This window comes from Ascaphus truei, chromosome 6, assembly GCF_040206685.1.
Source record: "Ascaphus truei isolate aAscTru1 chromosome 6, aAscTru1.hap1, whole genome shotgun sequence".
Lineage (NCBI taxonomy): Eukaryota > Metazoa > Chordata > Amphibia > Anura > Ascaphidae > Ascaphus > Ascaphus truei.
The window spans coordinates 127144958-127163563 of NC_134488.1; the positions used below are offsets into that span (position 1 = coordinate 127144958).

General features: G+C 45.5%; 1 protein-coding gene across 2 annotated transcripts in view; it reads left to right on the forward strand.

Moving 5' to 3' along the window:
* LOC142497870 (uncharacterized) overlaps positions 1 to 9586 on the forward strand; it is a 44703-nt gene extending 35117 nt beyond the window's left edge. Inside the window, exons 1-5 of one of the 2 annotated variants that reach the window (XM_075606266.1) lie at positions 312 to 471; positions 3042 to 3500; positions 6248 to 6394; positions 7069 to 7218; positions 9297 to 9586. In XM_075606266.1, the coding sequence (XP_075462381.1) occupies positions 420 to 471; positions 3042 to 3500; positions 6248 to 6394; positions 7069 to 7218; positions 9297 to 9421 (933 nt within the window). In that variant the 5' untranslated portion in view covers positions 312 to 419 and the 3' untranslated portion in view covers positions 9422 to 9586. Of the gene's footprint in view, positions 1 to 311; positions 472 to 3041; positions 3501 to 6247; positions 6395 to 7068; positions 7219 to 9296 lie in introns of those variants that run through there. The other variant, XM_075606267.1, reaches the window with a different exon arrangement.
* The last annotated feature ends 9020 nt before the right edge of the window (positions 9587 to 18606 follow it).

The window sequence follows — 18606 nt, forward strand, 5'->3', positions numbered from 1 at the left end:
TGTAACATTGATCGTTTACTCTTTGGGCTAATAGAAAAGAGCAGTTTAAAAATCATTTACGTGTATATGCCAAGTAACACCTTCTGTAAATATCAATTTTAATATTTTTTCATTTGGCATCAAAATGCACTTAATTTTAATTTCTCTGTGCTGCCATCAATCTTTTCCTTCCAACTTTATTGGTGCCCTCAGTCTTTGCAGAAGGCGTAAAAAGGTGGTACTGCCAAATAGCGAACCTGGAATATCTCCTCTGCCACATAAGTTCAATGGAAATAATCAATTCCATATGGAGACGGTCTCTTCTCCTCCCACCACCAAATGTATATATACCAGGACTCCATATACACCAGGAGCATTCTCTTCTACAACTCTTAGATAACCAGAGAAAGAAGCATCTAGTCTCCACTTCAATCATCATTATGAGATATTTTATTTTTGCAATCTGTGTCTTCTTGGCTGTCATAGCCACAGGTAACATTGTTCATTTTCTGCAATAGCATAATGTGATTAAATGATGGTGTTTGCTCCAGAGCATTTAGTTGCAGCGTTATATACTGTCACATTAAATGAATCCTCTGTCATTCCTGCAGTCTAACTAACAAACATCCAACTAACATACAATAACATAGTATTAGAGAAATAGTAACAGGGAGAATTAGACATGAGAAACTGGTCTGCTGTCTGCAGGAAAGAACAAAGGTTGTGATCCAGTTTTATAACTGTTGGGGATTTGCAATTAATGCAGAAATATGGGTTAACTTGAAAATAATAACATATATTTATTTTTTATTACAGGTTTGAATCGGGGTCTCTGGAGCTGAACCCTATTAATTTCACCCCCGGGGACCCCCTGATTGCAGAGATACCTCCGTAGTGGTGCCGGTATCTCCTGCAGGCAGAGAATCTGTGTTCTTTAATCTAACGGTGGTTTAAATATTCTGCGTCACATGGGCCAACAGGAGGCCGTGACATCATCTGGTGTGGCTTCTTATTGGCCCGCATGACCGGGGGGATTTAAACTGCACAGAGTTACCGGCGCCCCCTACGGAGGTAAGTATCTCTGGAAGCAGGGGGTCCCTGGAGCTGAAATTATCTGGGTTCAGCTCTGGAGATCCCCTGCTTCAAGCCCATAATTCAATAAAAGATGTGTATATTTTAAAAACATTAACCTATATTGCTGCTTTACGTGACCTTATGGAATTCCAGTTACCTACAGATAGATTCCCCCGCACTCATCTTAAATTGTAGCATTTTGTCTAAGTTCTACACTGGTGACGACACTGCAAGAGTGAAACCAAGGCCTCGGCGGCGCTGAGCGGGCGCGTGCGCTCACGCTGGCCGTGATGAAACACTTTGCGGCAATGTGTGTGGCCAGCGTGAGCGAGCGCCTGCCACCCGCTCGGCGCTTAGAGCAAGCAAATTTGATTTTGCTGCTCGCAAGCGCGTCACTTGAGCGGTTCGCTCAATGAGGGCTAACCAGCTCTGTGATGTCGTGAGCGCGCACCCAGATGGCCACGAATTGCTCGGCCGAGCAGGGCGCAGCGCACGAGCGCCAGCACGCCCGTAACCTGCCTGGCCGCAGCCTAATGCTAAACGGTCAGGTCTGCCCGGCGGGGACCTGCTCTCCAGCTGTACAATTGGAAGGCTTCAGCAGCAAGCTTCTTAATTACCGTAATCACCGCTGATCTTTGCCTGTGAATGTCAAACATTTCCCAGCCTTTTTTGCTAGCTAGAAAATTAGTAGCTATCCCCACATTCTGCCATGATTTTCAGCTCAGACTTTTCCCCTATCTTAGTTCTTGATCATTTCTGAGCTTTGCACTCCTCAAACCTGGTCTGCACCTATTATTTATCTGACCACATAGCCTTATTGTTTTTTGGTTTGGCACACCCACCCCTGGCACCCCCCTATGATGCTTTCACCCCCAGGCATTCCCTTGTGTATCCCTGCAAGTCCTCCCCCTCCTCAGGTGATGGCCGGCCAGCCAGCCCTAGTCTTTCCTTCTCTGAACTTAAGGGTTTTACCACCACTACCATGTGTCCTCCTTCATGACTCTTGTAAAAAGAATTTGTCAGCTAGCAGCATCTGTGGCCATTGTGCCCGCCCCCAAGGCTAAAGGGCTTACCTTAGGAAGAGAACGAGAACCTTCGCTCAACCTTAGTTAAAATACAGGTGGGGAAAAAAATTATAAATTCAAGCTCAAATGAGAGACAGAAAAAGGCCCTTATTACCAGGTCCGTCTTAACAGCATTATAGGCCTCGGGGAAAGCCGTGCACTGGGCCCTGCAAAATGTCTCTGGCGAATGCAGACATTCCAACTCTCCGCTACAAGTCGTCATGTTTCTCCTTCTACGGAGTTAGCGGGAGATTTGCATGTTGAGGCGGGTGATTGGAAAATGTGTGTTAAATTCTGGTCTGTGCATAGATTAGCATGGGGCCCCTATGCTCGTGGGGCCCCCAGGCAACTGCCCAGCGTGCCCATGCGTTAAGACGGCACTGCTTATTACACTTGTAGCCTGTTGAGCTACAAATGTGTTATAACATAACCTTTAATTCTTAATGCATACAATCTTGGCTTTCAATTTGCCTTGCGGAGGCAGGCCGATTAATTAATCACAGCTGGTCTCTGCCGTCAAATATAAAAAAATATCCCAGTCTCTTTCGTTAGCTGGAAAATCAGGCTCCGTGATCCACCCCCCCACCCCCCCTCTTCTTTCTCTTATTTTCTCTTCTAGAAAGGAACAGCCAAAGTTTCAAATCCAATACATCACTACCATGGTTACAAATTCCTCTTCTCACCAACATGAACCCGTGACAATTATTAATGTTTCTTATTAGTGCCCAGAGATTCCACCGGGAGCTATATACAGTTGGTGAACTAGTGGCATAGTACACAGGTCTGTAACATTTTCCCACTTTACCGTAATTGACATGTCAGTATCTCCTTCTAGAAAGGTCAGAGGGAGATACTGATCTTAGTAGTAGTAGTGGGGAAATGGTGGGATAATACAGTAGTTATTTGATATTTTTTATATTCTAGTGGAAAACCGGGGATGTTGGAGCTGTATGAGCTACAATTCAACAACTTGCATTGAGACGTTTGTAAAGTGCGGTAAGAAGTCTGTGCTGGCTGAGAATCCCAGGTATTGTGTGAATCCTGGAGATGCCGTGAATCCCGGGGACGCTGTGAATCCCGGGTATGGTGCGAATCCCGGGGATGCTGTGAATCCCGGGGATGCTGTGAACCCCGGGGATGCTGTGAACCCCGGGGATGATGAGAATCCCGGGGATGCTGTGAACCCCGGGGATGCTGTGAACCCCGGGGATGATGAGAATCCCGGGGATGCTGTGAACCCCGGGGATGCTGTGAACCCCGGGGATGCTGTGAACCCCGGGGATGATGAGAATCCCGGGGATGATGAGAATCCCGGGGATGATGAGAATCCCGGGGATGATGAGACTGCCCAATGTGTTGTGATGTCCGGTTATGCTCTATATGGTAAGTATCATTTTTAAAACTCTGTACGATAACTTGCTCAGAATAGAGAAAGGATGCGTGCTGATTATATCAAAAACCAGCTGAATACCAGGCTACGGGTGGGCACATTTGCTGGTGTTTTAGTTTTTGATTTCAAACTCTTTTGTGTTTTCCATTTTGCTGAAACTTGACCGGTTTAGTCTCTGAAAAACGATGGAACTCTTTCGCAAAAGTTCGTCAGGTTCCTGTGTCCGAGAAGTTTGCCCGATGTAATAAAAAACAGAAATAAATACATTTTTAAAACAAAAAGACAATGAACTAATGACTCTCTCTGGCATTGGCTCCAATTTTGCTCAGATCTCAAAATTCATTTGAAGTTCATATTTCAGAACCGGTCCATCTTTCATTGAAGCCACCATGAATTTCAAATTCTTGAGCGATACCAAACAATGCAATAATCTTTAAATGGGAAACGTATGAAGAAAAGGGGGTAAAAGTAGAAAGCACTTAAATTGTGATATTTTAGACATCTCAAAAGGTTTGGGGAACGTTTGTGGATCCACTCTTGATGTTTCCCTATGTACATTATGTGCAGATCAATGTATCAACCCAGAGCAAAGTGTGTCTTGACACACTTTGACATTAATTGTTATTCTCTTGACACACGGCTACATTTGTTTTTTTAAAGTAGAGTTGCGTCATACTGTATATTACATACAGAACACCTATAAGCTCATATTGAACCCCCAAAATAACCACAACATATATATAAGCATATAAGTTTCACAGAGGAGTGCTACTGAGCATGGCAATATATATATTTAAAACCAGAGACAGAACATAAAACACAGACAAAGCTCAGTGCACATCCAGTAAAACCTATACACAGTACAGTGCCTAAATATACATGTATAAATAACTAATAAATAAAATGGTCTTTTAGTTTAACATTTTGGCCAAATTGTTGTAAGCCCTTGAGCCAACTGCACGGCAGACCACGTTTCAAGGGTCCCTAACACTAATATAGATTCTTAATAACCTGTGCATTGCCAGGAAGAATGATTTATAGTAAATCTGTCAAAATTAGTTGCAAAAGTTCTAAGGTTTCACTGGATGTGCACTGAGCTGTGTCTGTGTTTTATGTTATGTCTCTGGTTTTAAATATACTGTATATTAAGAACAGTTTCTTACATCCGATGCAGAATTTTACACTTCCAATATGGCAGATGTGTTTTGCAAATAAAAGGGGGAAGGAATGTCTGAAAGAGATGCAGATATTATAATAAGATGTATAACATTCGGTGACACCTAACCCCAGGGGGGCTTAACTCCCGTCCTCAAGACCTGCCAACAGGTCAGTTTTTCAGAATATCCCAGCTTCAGCACAGGTGGCTCAATCAGAGGCTCAGTCTAAGACTTAGAATGAGCCTCTGATTGAGCCATCCATGCTGAAGCAGGGACTGATTTAGCCACCTGTGCTAAAGTTGGGACTGATTGAGCCACCTGTGCTGAAGCTGGAACCGATAGAGTCTCCTGTGCTGAAGCTAGAATATCCTGAAAACCTGACCTGTTGGGGGGGACTTGAGGACTGCAGTTGAGCGCCCCTGATCTAACCCGCTCCCCAACTATTCTTACTGACACTACCCAAGTCTCAAGCTGGGGCAGACAGGGAAACATTGGAGAAAAGTACTTGGATACATAGGTGCAGAATGGAAAATGCCCCAGTTTTGACAGGGCAGGTGCCTACTTTCCCCATATCGAGCAGATGCCCCAGGGAAAGCAGTAACAGAACATTCAGAAATATAAGTTATGATTAATTGACTATATATATATATATATATATATATATATATATATATATATATATATGTGTGTGTGTGCGTGTGTGCAAATCGGCACACAATGTGTCCCCTCTTGTCTGAAAAACCATTGTTACTTAGAGCCCATATAAGTTAATGCTCACTGTTCATACAGCTTTACAGCACAGCATGGGATTCAGATGCAACGCCACAGAAACCATTCACAGACATGTTTCAACCTGAACGGGTATCATCAGTGTGAAGTCGGTTGTACTGTACAGTGGTTTTTCAGACATGCTCATTTGCATGTCGTTTCCCAGAATCCCTTGCTGCAGTGGAAGCACTGTATGCTGGGAATAATGGTGAAAGGCAGGTTTGCAGACTTGCCTAAGACGTGAATGTGCTCACAAGTGATCTTTTATTTGCTATTTGTTTCTTGTTGCCTTTTTCACCTACCATAACTTAAAACGTGATGGTAAACCCTACAGTCTTGAAAATGCAAAGCCAGCAGCAGTACAACCAACTTCACACTGATGATACCCATTAAGGTTAAACATGATTGTGAATGGTTTCTCTGGCTTTGCATCTGATTCCCATGCTGTGCTTTAAAGCTGTTTTAACAGTGAGCATTAGCTTATATGGGCTCCATGTAACAATGGTTCTTCAGACAAAAGGTGACACATTGGTGTGCTCATTTGCATGTCATTTCCCAGAATCCCTTGCTGCAGTGGAAGCACTGTATGCTGGGGATAATGGTGAAAGGCAGGGTTGCAGACCTGCCTAAGACATGTGTATGTGCTCACAAGTGATCTTTTTATTATATATATATATATATATATATATATCTCTGTGTTATAATGTTATAATTATTATTCCCGATACATAGAGCGCTCGACACTATATTCTTTATGGGAGAAAACATTTAGCTCTGTTAATCGTGATGTCATTCTGAATTTACGCTCACTTCAGGTGAAGATAAGTATCCCACATTATACAAGGGCTGTGCAGAAGACTTGCCCTGTGGTGGATGGCTCTGTTATTCTGACCATTACTTTAAAACCGAATCTTACTTACAATGCTGTTCTGGAGACAACTGCAACACCGAGGAATATAAACGTAAGTGTCTTATGTGAACAACGGAGAATCTTAAGGAGAATATATCGAGCTGTTGCCAACTAGGGAGTCAAGTAAGACTTTACTGATGTCCTAAAATAATGTTCCTACTAACCACTTTACTGAACCAGTGGTATTAATAAACGTAATGTTTCCTAGAGAGAATCAGCATACAGCATACAGCATACAGCATACAGCGGTACTAATGCTACAAATTAACTCAGAAGTAGTAACTTTGATTAAATTGCTTACGGTTCCGATACATAGAAGGTGTATATGTTAGTGACATATTTAACATACTGATTAGTGTACAATTCAATGATGATAATGTAAATGCACCTGCAACAAATCTGCACGCGCACAGGATCAAAAAAGCGACTAAGAATGACACGGGAGAGGATGGCAACACACTGTAAAGAAATGCATTGTTGGTTGATGTGGAAGTGAAAGGCTTAATGACATTGCATTCACACCAGGGGAAATATCTTAGTGGGCATTGTAGAGAAACCTTGTACTGACCCTTAGAAAACCCTAGAGATTTTGCTTAATCCACCAAAATTTAAATTGTTGACCATGCCGTGCATTGTAGAGGCACCACTGATCAGAAAGGAATTAATGTCATTTCTGAATGCCCCTAATTGTGGAACTAATGGATGTTTGTGATCATGATTCTTTAGTGCCTGTGGATAATGAAGTTTTCCAAGGTAAAACGTGCAATTCCTGCTACGAAGAGGGTACTTTGGAAGGATGCACCAATGTAGAGAGAATGGAATGTAGAGGAGATGAGACTCAGTGTATCGAATATATTGGTGTTGTGAAAAAACCAGGTAATGATTTGTAGTGTTGGGGGCTTAATACATGCAATCTCATCCAAACTCTGACACAAGTCTTCCACCTACAGTATGTTTGATACACGTTTCTTACATGGGCAGAAATAATGCCATACTTTCAGGTATTCCTTTGCATTAGAATTCTGCTATACTGGCCAATAAAGATGTGTAAGTAGTAATGTTGGTGGTTAAACGGCTTTTCCCTGGGAAAGGTAATCCCAGTGGTGTGGTACAGGGCTATTGTATGTGTTACAGAGTTGTAAATAATTTATAATAATAATCAGTGTTCGACAAATCCATTCAACTACAGGCCCGTGGCGACTGGATTTGACCCCATGGCGACCTCCTCATGGCCGCCCAAGCAGGGCGGGATTGGGGGAGTGACTAGGTGGCGAGTAGATTTTTTGGTTCGGCGAGTAGATTTTTGGGTGATTTGTCAACCACTTATAATAATGGTACTTTTGGAAATAAAATCAGACGTGTCAAGAGCTATAGACCTGAAAGCATAACTGGTGCTATTGGAAAAGTTCTTTCTTCAATTAAAACAAACAAACATACTGTCAACTTTACATTGAAAACATTCGGAAGGAAATTGAGCAATTTTATTTAATAAAAAAAAACCCGAACATTTAAATCTGAAACTGCCAATTTTCCTGGATTTAGAAAAACGTGTGGGGCTTTATTGGTTGAACGGGAAATAAAGCCAAATGGTTGAGCGGGGGTGGCCCTGTCGTTGAGTTTAGAGGCGTGTGTGCATTTGAGCAGGGCCTGATTGGTTAAGTAGAAAGGGAGTGTGTGCATGGGGTGCTTAATCAGGACCGGAAGTTATATTCGCTAATGGAGTGAATCTGGGTTTATGTTTGATACAAGGTTTTGTGGATGGCCGGTCCCCTTCTTGCATTGGCCGACTGTATACGTATATGCAGTGGTCGACAAATCACCAAAAAATCTACTCGCCAAACAAAAAAAATCTACTCGCCACCTAGTACCACACGTGTGCTGCTTGGGCCAATAGGAGCTCGCCACGATGTTAAATTCACTCGCCCGGGGCGTGCAAATGTATAGGCTTGTCGAACACTGCGTATATGTATGTACATATATATGCTTTCAACAATATGGGCCACTTCTAACCTGAATTTGTAGCCACAGTAGTTAGAAACTTCTTTTAGTGAAAGTGCTCCATTATTGAAATGTCGTAGGCCACAGAACCACCAAATGATGCTTAACACTTTTCAATGGGTTCTCATTGCATCTATTGTAAATTACATCAAATTGTTTTATTTCTGACTCGCATTCCCAGCCAGCTCAAACTCCCACACCCACCACATCATGAATATATATTTATGTCAAAAAGAGTGCTACTGGGCGTGGCAAATGTATACAACAAAAGACAGGGGTGTCCAAATGCTACATCCAATTGACAAAACATATACAGTAATAAGTATAAAGTTTGAATACCGGTACTTCAATAATAATATTATTTACTTGGTTATTTAGTTAAACCCTTCGGCCAAAGCGTCATAAGCCTGCATACCACGTCAAGGTATAACCAAAATAAATGCAGGTCCTACACTACACGGTGAACCCTTCCCTTTACCTCTGTATGAGGGGAAAGAACCATAGTAGGTCCTGTTCTTTGCAGCAAAGTGAAAAGACCTCCCAAGTTAAAAAGGTGAGGAGGAGTGAGCTCTGGGGGGAGGTGCCACCTACCTCCATCTATCTGTTACCACTCAGAAATTGTGGTTATACCTTGACGTGGTATGCAGGATTATGACGCTTTGGCCAAAGGGTTTAACTAAATAACCAAGTAAATATTATTATTGAAGTATTCAAACTTTAAACTTATTACTTTATATGTTTTGTCAATTGGATGTAGCATTGGGCACCGTTGTCTTTTGTTGTATTTATTTATGAACGTAAATAAATATAAGGGCCCAAAACAATGTATTGTACGTAGTGCTAGTTATTACAATATCTGTCCCTGGACTTTACAGTAGAATGAAAACAGTATGGCGTGTATGTACAGTATAGGTATTTTTGTGTCAACTGATCTATATGGTATTTTGTTTCCACAGATGGCAAGATAGTGAATTGCTCTTTCAAAGCCTGCAGTAATCCTGGAGGAATAATCTACAACTTCCGAGTATTTAGAAACATTGAAGAAATATGCCGCGTTAAGCTTGTTGTGACAGACGATTAGTACTAAGAAACGACTCTATCACTTACTCAGTAGTCGCCTCCTTGGCATTCCCGGCCTGGCTCCATGTCATCATCATAAGGCTTCAGTCCAGGTCTGATTTTCTACCTATAATCCCAGTACACCAGTGTTTTCCTAACTCCAGCACTCACGTACCCCCAACTGGTCAAGTTTAAAGGATATCACTGCTTCAGCACAGGTGGTGTAGACTGCACCACCTGTGCTGAAGCAGGGATATCCTTAAAACCTGACCTGTTCGTGGTACTTGAGAACTGGAGTTGAGAAACACTGCAGTACACTATAGTCTTGTAGCTCTATGGAGCATGGAGGCTCGGAAAAGCAGAACTGGTCTCTGTCTCATGATGATACAGTATGTTAGTTTGTTGGCACTTGTGGGGCCTTCTCCAGCCCTGTAATCTCTCTCAATGAAATAATGCTACACAACATACGTGTTCTGCCTATGTCATCAGCTTGTAGACTGACATGTTATTTTTGTGGCTGGATCTAAAAATCCCATAGAACATCTGCAAGTAATTAATTAACTTGTCAATTACAGAGTTGTAATCATTTGCACAATTAAGAAGCTAGATTACCATTTTACCACCAGATCATCCTCCTTGAGGACCATCCAGCTCCGAGGTGTAGGATGTATGCCAGACCGCACTAGGTCGTAGACACACAGGAAATACTGTGTATGAGCATATATCTGTATTGGAGGCATCTACTTCCTAAAGTTAAATTCATTAGACTACAAACACACGTCTTTATGTGGCTCTGTAATGTAACACACGGTCCAGCCCATGCTATAATAGTGAAATAGTATCCAAGTCGATGCATCGTTTGTGATTAAACAACGGATCTTTATCTGCTGCAAATATGGTTTGGTCTTTTTTTTCCCCCATCTCTATTAATGGTGTATTATAGGATAATAACAATAGTAATTATTATAATCATTATATTTCTGTGGCGCATATGCTCTGCGGAGTGGAACACCACATCTGTTCCAAAGTAGGGATGGGTGAACCAGAGGGAGAAGATTCAAATGTAATAAGTGTCTCCAGTTGTATATAAACACATTAGGGCAACATGTCTGTGCTTAAAATGGTATCCAGCTGGGAGATATGCCAATGGCTATGCAAAGTATATTTAAATGTTTAAATGAGTCCCATCCCACATTTTCTAAATGGATTTCCATATCAACTATATAGCTATATAGATAATAAGCCTAAGGTACCAACCTAATGAGGGGAATGGTGTCAGACCCAACAGGACTCGAACTCACAACCACTGTTTTTCTAGGCCATAGCGCTAGCGGTGTGAGCTAAACCAGCTGATGGGTTGCAGTGCACACTGTCTACAACTAGCAAACCTCCAAGGGATATCTCTTTTGTTGATTGTAACCTTGAAAGGACTTCTTGCACAAGTAACATGTACTGAAGGCTGTGAGTTACTGAGGCCAGGTGAGATTCCAGAAAACAATGTTTTCAAACTCAGACTTCTCACTCAAGGTAAACACAAGGTGAAGCGCAGCAATTAAAGCAGGTGTAGAGAGAAAGTAACATAACAAATGGAGATGGTGACGTGAGTTAGTACTTCTAATCTTATAAAGGATAAAGACAGTGGGCCAGATTCACTAAGCAGTATTCTGCCATAGGGAAAAGAAAACAAGCTAAAGCGGTGTGATCCGAGTTTAATAAAAATGTATCTGAACATATGACTCTAAAATAAAAAAAAATATGTGTGCCCTATTGATTGGTACGGCCAATAATGTACCAAACTGGGATACATAGATGGTAGAGAAATAATAAATAAAAAGAGACACAAAAGTGTAATTCAATAAAATAATTCAATGAATGGATGTGCCCCTACAATCCGAATGACTGGAACAGTGTCAGACCGAACAGGACAACAACCCACAATATCTCTCTCTTAAAAAAAATAACTAAATCCATAAATGCAGATTGGCCTTTTGGAGACTGATCTGTGGAAATCCGGACAAAAAGAACCGGTTGATCCAAGGCGGATCCAAATCCATCAACATTATTTGCCCATCTGTACTCTAAAGCCCTCTAAGTATACACAGAATCCTGCATCCAGATCTATACACAGAATCCTGCATCCAGATTTGTACACAGAATCCTGCATCCAGATCTATACACAGAAACCTGCATCCAGATCTATACACAGAATCCTGCATCCAGGTCTATACACAGAAACCTGCATCCAGATCTATACACAGAATCCTGCATCCAGGTCTATACACAGAATCCTGCATCCAGATCTATACACAGAATCCTGCATCCAGATCTATACACAGAATCCTGCATCCAGATCTGTACACAGAATCCTGCATCCAGATCTGTACACAGAATCCTGCATCCAGATCTATACACAGAATCCTGCATCCAGATCTGTACGCAGAATCCTGCATCCAGATCTATACTCAGAATCCTGCATCCAGATCTATACTCAGAATCCTGCATCCAGATCAATACACAGAATCCTGCATCCAGATCAATACACAGGATCCTGCATCCAGATCTACAGTATACACAGAATCCTGCATCCAGATCTATACTCAGAATCCTGCATCCAGATCAATACACAGAATCCTGCATCCAGATCTATACTCAGAATCCTGCATCCAGATCTATACACAGAATCCTGCATCCAGATCTATACTCAGAATCCTGCATCCAGATCTATACACAGAATCCTGCATCCAGATCAATACACAGAATCCTGCATCCAGATCAATACACAGAATCCTGCATCCAGATCTATACACAGAATCCTGCATCCAGATCTATACACAGAATCCTGCATCCAGATCTATACACAGAATCCTGCATCCAGATCTATACACAGAATCCTGCATCCAGATCTATACACAGAATCCTGCATCCAGATCTATACACAGAATCCTGCATCCAGATCTATACACAGAATCCTGCATCCAGATCTATACACAGAATCCTGCATCCAGATCTATACACAGAATCCTGCATCCAGATCTATACACAGAATCCTGCATCCAGATCTATACACAGAATCCTGCATCCAGATCTATACACAGAATCCTGCATCCAGATCTATACACAGAATCCTGCATCCAGATCTATACACAGAATCCTGCATCCAGGTCTATACACAGAATCCTGCATCCAGATCTACACACAGAATCCTGCATCCAGATCTACACACAGAATCCTGCATCCAGATTTCCTGCTATTAAGCCTGTCTCCATGTATCCCACACACCAGCAATAAACATCAATATAGATATGCAAACACTATGTAGGATAACATGCAAGCAATCGGTACATTATAAGTGCTATTAAACCGCTCACATAGCAGGCAAAGCTGGAGACTGCTCCCTTCTAGATTACTTTAACCTTTTTTTACTGCAGAAATACCCATATTTTAACATTATTAGAAGGGCTCTCCTGGCAATTTGTGATTCTTTGCAAGAAAAGACTGTCATGGTTTCATTGAGTGTCTATGCTAAGCACTTATATCCAGGGGCACTATCGGATGTTCTCTCTGTTTAGGTCCCTTTCTTATCTACAAATGTAATACTGTTTTTTTCCTATTTCCATCTGGTAATTTAATAAATGCACCCCAGAAGCAGGGTGATCTGGTGTCGCCTACACTGTAATTGGAAGTCTTGGTCTATGCCCCAGCAAGCGATCTGATTCTGAAAGTGGCTTAGGGATGAACTTTATCCGCAGGAAAGCATGTCTGTGTGCATGTGGGGAGGCAAAAGACAGAGGTGTACGAACCTACCGACATTCACTTCTCTGCAGGTCCAATCAAACTCTCCAAAATGTAGCTTTTGGTGCCCAAACTTCTAGTTAAAAAGAAAAAGATAGATAGCAGCCAAAAAAATAAATATAATTTTACAAGTTTGATTGAATTTCGAAAAAGTGAAAGAATTCAATAAAAAAAAAATGCACTGCCCATTGACTTTTCATCGTTAATCGAATTTGCTACGAACTTTGGTACCGAAGCGAACTTCGTCGTTGAATTGAAATAGGTGATACAGTATTTGCCAAGTTTGATTAAGCGTGCGAAAAGTTCGCACATGTCTAGTAAAATTTACAGTACCATTGTCCTTTCTTTCCTACATTTGGTCTAGCTGTATTGCATATAAATGTATCTATTCATATTTCTTTATTTTATTTATTTATAAAATGTTTTACCAGGAAGTAATACATTGAGAGTTACCTCTCGTTTTCAAGTATGTCCCGGGCATAGAGTTAAAATGACAAATAATACAAGTGTAGCATTGGTGCCCCTAGACCACCAGAGACACCCCTCCTCTGTGTCAGCGCGGTCGCTGTGCTGTCGGAGGCAGCGACGGACCCGCAGGCTGTTCACAAAGGTGGGGACCAGTGCAGGGAGCGCTCGGCGTCCCTGGAGCTCCGGCAGCACAACGCGAGGGTGGGGGCCAGTGCAGGGAGCGCTGAGAGTCTCGGCGGCGCACCCGGCTAGCGGGGGCCGCCATTGCAGATACTCGCGCATGCGCAGTGATAGCGCATGCGCAGAAGGTACCCCAGAGTCGCGAGAGTGCAGAAAAAGCCCAGGAGACTTTGCGGCGGCACCTAAATGTTCGCGCATGCGCAGGAGAATCGCGCACGCGGCCCCAGTGTATTTACAGGCGCCCCAGGACTACAATTCCCATAGGGCCTAGCGAGGGAGACACCAGGTGCCTGATAGTGGCCAATGAGGGCCAAGGATTCCCAGGCAGGAGTGGATACATTTCGCGCGCTGAGCCCACGCTAGTTAGTTGAGCTGGGGAGCTGAAGGGGAAGGAAGGGTGCAGGGAGCGAGTGAAGCTCCTGTACCGCGTAAGGTCCCCCACATCCCAGGTAGGCCCCAACTCCCCACCAGGTTAGTGGGTAATTGCTAAGGGACGGCCCAAGATAGGGACCCTGCCCTTAGTGAGAGTGTGTACTGTCTTGTCAGGGTCACGGCTGGCAGTGCTGTGAGGCCTGACAAGAAGGCATAGTGGTTGTGCAGCACGTTTGCTGCAAGCATCCAGCAGGTTGCAGTGCGTTGCTGCAGGCGCTGCTAATATTAGTTAGAGTCAGGACTGGGAAGAGTTAGGGGAGCGGAGCAGGCTATTAACCCCTTAGGTCCCAGATAGGTCCTCACTCCCCAGTTTGTGGTTCTACAGGGACAGGCCCTAGGTTAGGGATCCTGTCACAGTAGCGCTAGAGTTAGATAGGGACACAGTGGACACTGCGTTTCCCTGGAAGAGGTTCGGGCTCAGTCGGGGCCCACAGAGACTATCTCCAGGGTGGGATCGCCCCTGGCGGACTCCGGACAACGAACCACAGGATCAGACGGAGATCACCAAGCGGCAGATCCTTTGTGAAGTCCGTTGCAGGCCCGAGCACGCAGGTAACTCTGATCTACACGTGCACCAACAGGCCTAGTAGTTTCCTTAGTGACTGCGCAGTCACACATATCCGCTCTCTATAGATTACTGGACATTGTGTGGGGGATTACTGGACACGGGGTGGGATCACCCAGTGAAGGTGGGAGAGTTATACACTGGCGTCACATTTAATTCTTACCTTTACCGCATGGCTGGACGCGTGCGGGCCACGTGGTGACGGCGGCATGTCGACGCGTCACTGTGACGTCACTGTCACGTGGCGCGCCCGGCTTCCCCGACACCCCTGAAGTTGAAGTGAGGTAAGCGGGGGTGCGGGGAAGCAGAGGGGCAAAGGCAGGAGCAGCTAGGGGGTCGGGAAGGGGAACAAAAATGCTCGCAAAGTGGAGGGGAAGCACGGAGGGGATGCGGCTGGCGCACTGTTTAGTCACGGCGCCAGCCGGAGTAAATCCCCGGCCAATTAGTGGCAAAGGTAAGAAAAAGGCTGCCGCAGCAGTACGTGTCAGATTAGTTAGTGTCTCCTCTAGAGAGGGACACCTGTTATTCTATCATTGGTTATTGGTTCTTATGTTCCCAAGTAAAGGTATTAGTTATTATACATTACGGTGTGTGAGTTATTGTATGTGTCCTGCGAGGAACCATTCCTGCTCTGCTAGGAACCATCGCAGGTGGAGGTGCTGCACCGAGTACAGTGTTACTCTTACTCCTAATATAATTGCCCCAGGTTCCCCGTGGCGGAAGCTCAGCCCTCCTGTGAGCCAAGCAGGTAAAGCACCACACCTAGTAACACTGTATGTTCTCCACACCCACACCATATCTGCGATTGGGGGAGGGGGAATACCCGTTACATTTGGAGGCGCTGCTGAGATAGACCTGGGGTGCCCTGTTCCATTTTTTTTCAAATTTGTCCAATATATTTTTCACCATGTTTGTAAAGTCCAGACACGAGGTCCTTGCCTGGGCTTTGAGGCAATGTATGGAACCTGGCCGGGTGGTGGCAGTAGAATTCCTGGGTGGCCGTGTGCATGTGTCTTAGATGAAGAACAGGATCCCACGTCCACATGGAAAACCATACCTTTTGTGGCAATCCCCACTGCGGATATATGCCTGGCAGAGGCACCGTCTGCCATGTGTATGCCCAGGGGCCCGTCTGAGGGGTACCCCCTAGTCTACGCCGACCCAGCCAAATGGCGTCTCCCGCCAAAGCAGGAGAGCGCACGTGCTGCTGACTGCAAGCCTGCACTAAATTGTGTCGAAGAAAACTGTCCGGGATTGGAGGGAAAACCTAAGCTCCACCCCCGCCAACTGAGTGACGCAGTGCAGAGCCAGAATCACTCCTTGAAAGAGTGTGCTGCCCCTCCTTCACATTCCAAGAGGGGGGGCAAGTACTGTGTTCTTCAACCATACAGTGATGCAGTAATAGACTCTTTGTTCTCTGAGGATGAGATAGACTGTCAGGACATACACCCTAATGTATATGTGCCCTGGCGAGCGCCAGGAATAGATGTCCTTGTGCTAATGTGCCTGCCTGCAAGAAGCCTATGACGAGGGAGCCGACATGTCCCAGTTACCGCTAGACTTAAAGACGACTGAGGTAGGCGGAGAACTGGGTGTACAGTGCTTTAGTCCCACCTGTGACTGTCATAGAGGTGCACTGGCGTGGGAGCCCGAATGTGAATGCTGCGGTGTACGGTTCTTGAAGCCTATTATACCCCAGGCTACGGAGCCAGTTGAGAAAGAAGAAGGGAGGCCTGACCCCTCTACAAAAGTGAGTTACACTGCTAATCAGTCTGTCATAATTCCAGAGGCCTCAGGGGACCCGTGTGTCCAAAACCATGTTACAGAAACGGTTCCAGACCCTCTCAAAGGGGACATCTTTGTGGTAGAGAAGGACCCACAGAGCCCAGACTCGCAGATTCCGGAATCACAGGGTAAGGTGTCTATACCCCCATCTTCTTTTAGTGATTCCAGCGACCAACCGCTCGTGGTGATGCGCCTGCCGGCGGACCACTCTAGTGAAGTCATCGAACCAACTATCTCATGGATACAGAGCCTGCTGTGGGCCCATGTGCCCATACAACGGCCAATCTGGCCGACCCCAATGGGACCAGTACCTAACGAAAACAAGGGTGAGTTGGCTGCCCCAGGGGTGTTGGGTGTGAGCCTCCAGGTGACCGCGGAGCATGAGTATGGCCACCAGGGCGAATGGCTCCACTCAGCATCGCGTCCTGGCGGAGGTGTCTCCCTTAGAAGATAGCTGTCCAGTTGTGCGAGTGGACCAGTACCTACCTGACAGTGTTCCGGATGAAGAGAAATCCATTACAAGCCAGCGGAGTGGTGAGGAACCTCCTTACTTCCCACCGGCTCCTGATCTGAGTGTGAGCCCGTGCGCTCCGACACCAGTGGTCCCAGGACTGGGATACAACGCTCCCGAGGTTCCAGCTAGTAAGTGGACTGCCCCAGAAGTGCCGGGGACAGGTCCCAAGACAGCCAAGGTGGGAACTGACAGCGTCCCCGAGGACCTGTTGGCCACCGGGAATCACCGCAGTGGTAAGGTATCTACCCTTTACTCCCTGCCAGGTGACATAGAGACTTTGAGGAAAGAGACATTGTCCATTGCTCGCTTCCCAGTGGGAGTCTCGCAAGTGTGTAGGGACAAAAACTGCGTGGAGAAGGATTCAGGGAAAATGGCCTCCTTTAAGCCCAAAAAGGAGCGCTCCATTCACCATGTAGTGAACCGCGGGAAAGGTCCTGGCTTCCTGGCCTACCGCATCCATGCCGCGGATGGCCGGGTAAAGGCCTGGTTAAGAGACATTGTAATCTTCCCCACCAGGGGGACGAATGAGTACGAAACCGGTGACTGTTACCCCAGAGCGGGCTCACCAAGAGATTCACCCAGGGGAGGCTCATGGATGCAAACGTGAGGTACCCCCACATGATTGGTTAGGGGCACCCCATAGATGGTCTCAGCTCACCTCAGTTATCCTATATGACATGCCAGATATGCGTGATAATAAAGTCAATCTGCTAAGTGTATCGTTTATGCAATGCAAATTTTTATTGTGTAAACTTATGCAGTGTGATGTCGTTCCCCAAGCGGGGACGTTGGGTTTTTAACCAGGGGGAGAGTGTAGCTAGTGCCCCTAGACCACCAGAGACCCCCCCTCCTTTGTGTCAGCGCGGTCGCGGGTGCCGTTGGAGGCAGCGACGGACCCGCAGGCTGTTCACAAAGGTGGGGCCAGTGCAGGGAGCGCTCGGCGTCCCTGGGGCTCCGGCGGCACAACGCGAGGGTGGGGGCCAGTGCAGGGAGCGCTGAGAGTGTCGGCGGCGCACCCGGCTAGCGGGGGCCGCCATTGCAGAAACTCGCACATGCGCAGTGATAGCGCATGCGCAGAAGGTACCCCAGAGCCAGGGAAAAGTCGCACGAGTGCAGAAAAAGCCCAGGAGAGGTTGCGGTGGCCCCTAAATGTTCGTGCATGCACAGGAGAACCGCGCACGTGGCCCCAGTGTATTTACAGGTGCCCCAGGACTACAATTCCCATAGGGCCTAGCGAGGGAGACACCAGGTGCCTGATAGTGGCCAATGAGGGCCAAGGATTCCCAGGCAGGAGTGGATACATTTCGCGCGCTGAGCCCACGCTAGTTAGTTGGAGCTGGGGAGCTGAAGGGGAAGGAAGGGTGCAGGGAGCGAGTGAAGCTCCTGCACCGCATAAGGTCCCCCACATCCCAGGTAGGCCCCAACTTCCCACCAGGTTAGTGGGTAATTGCTAAGGGACGGCCCAAGATAG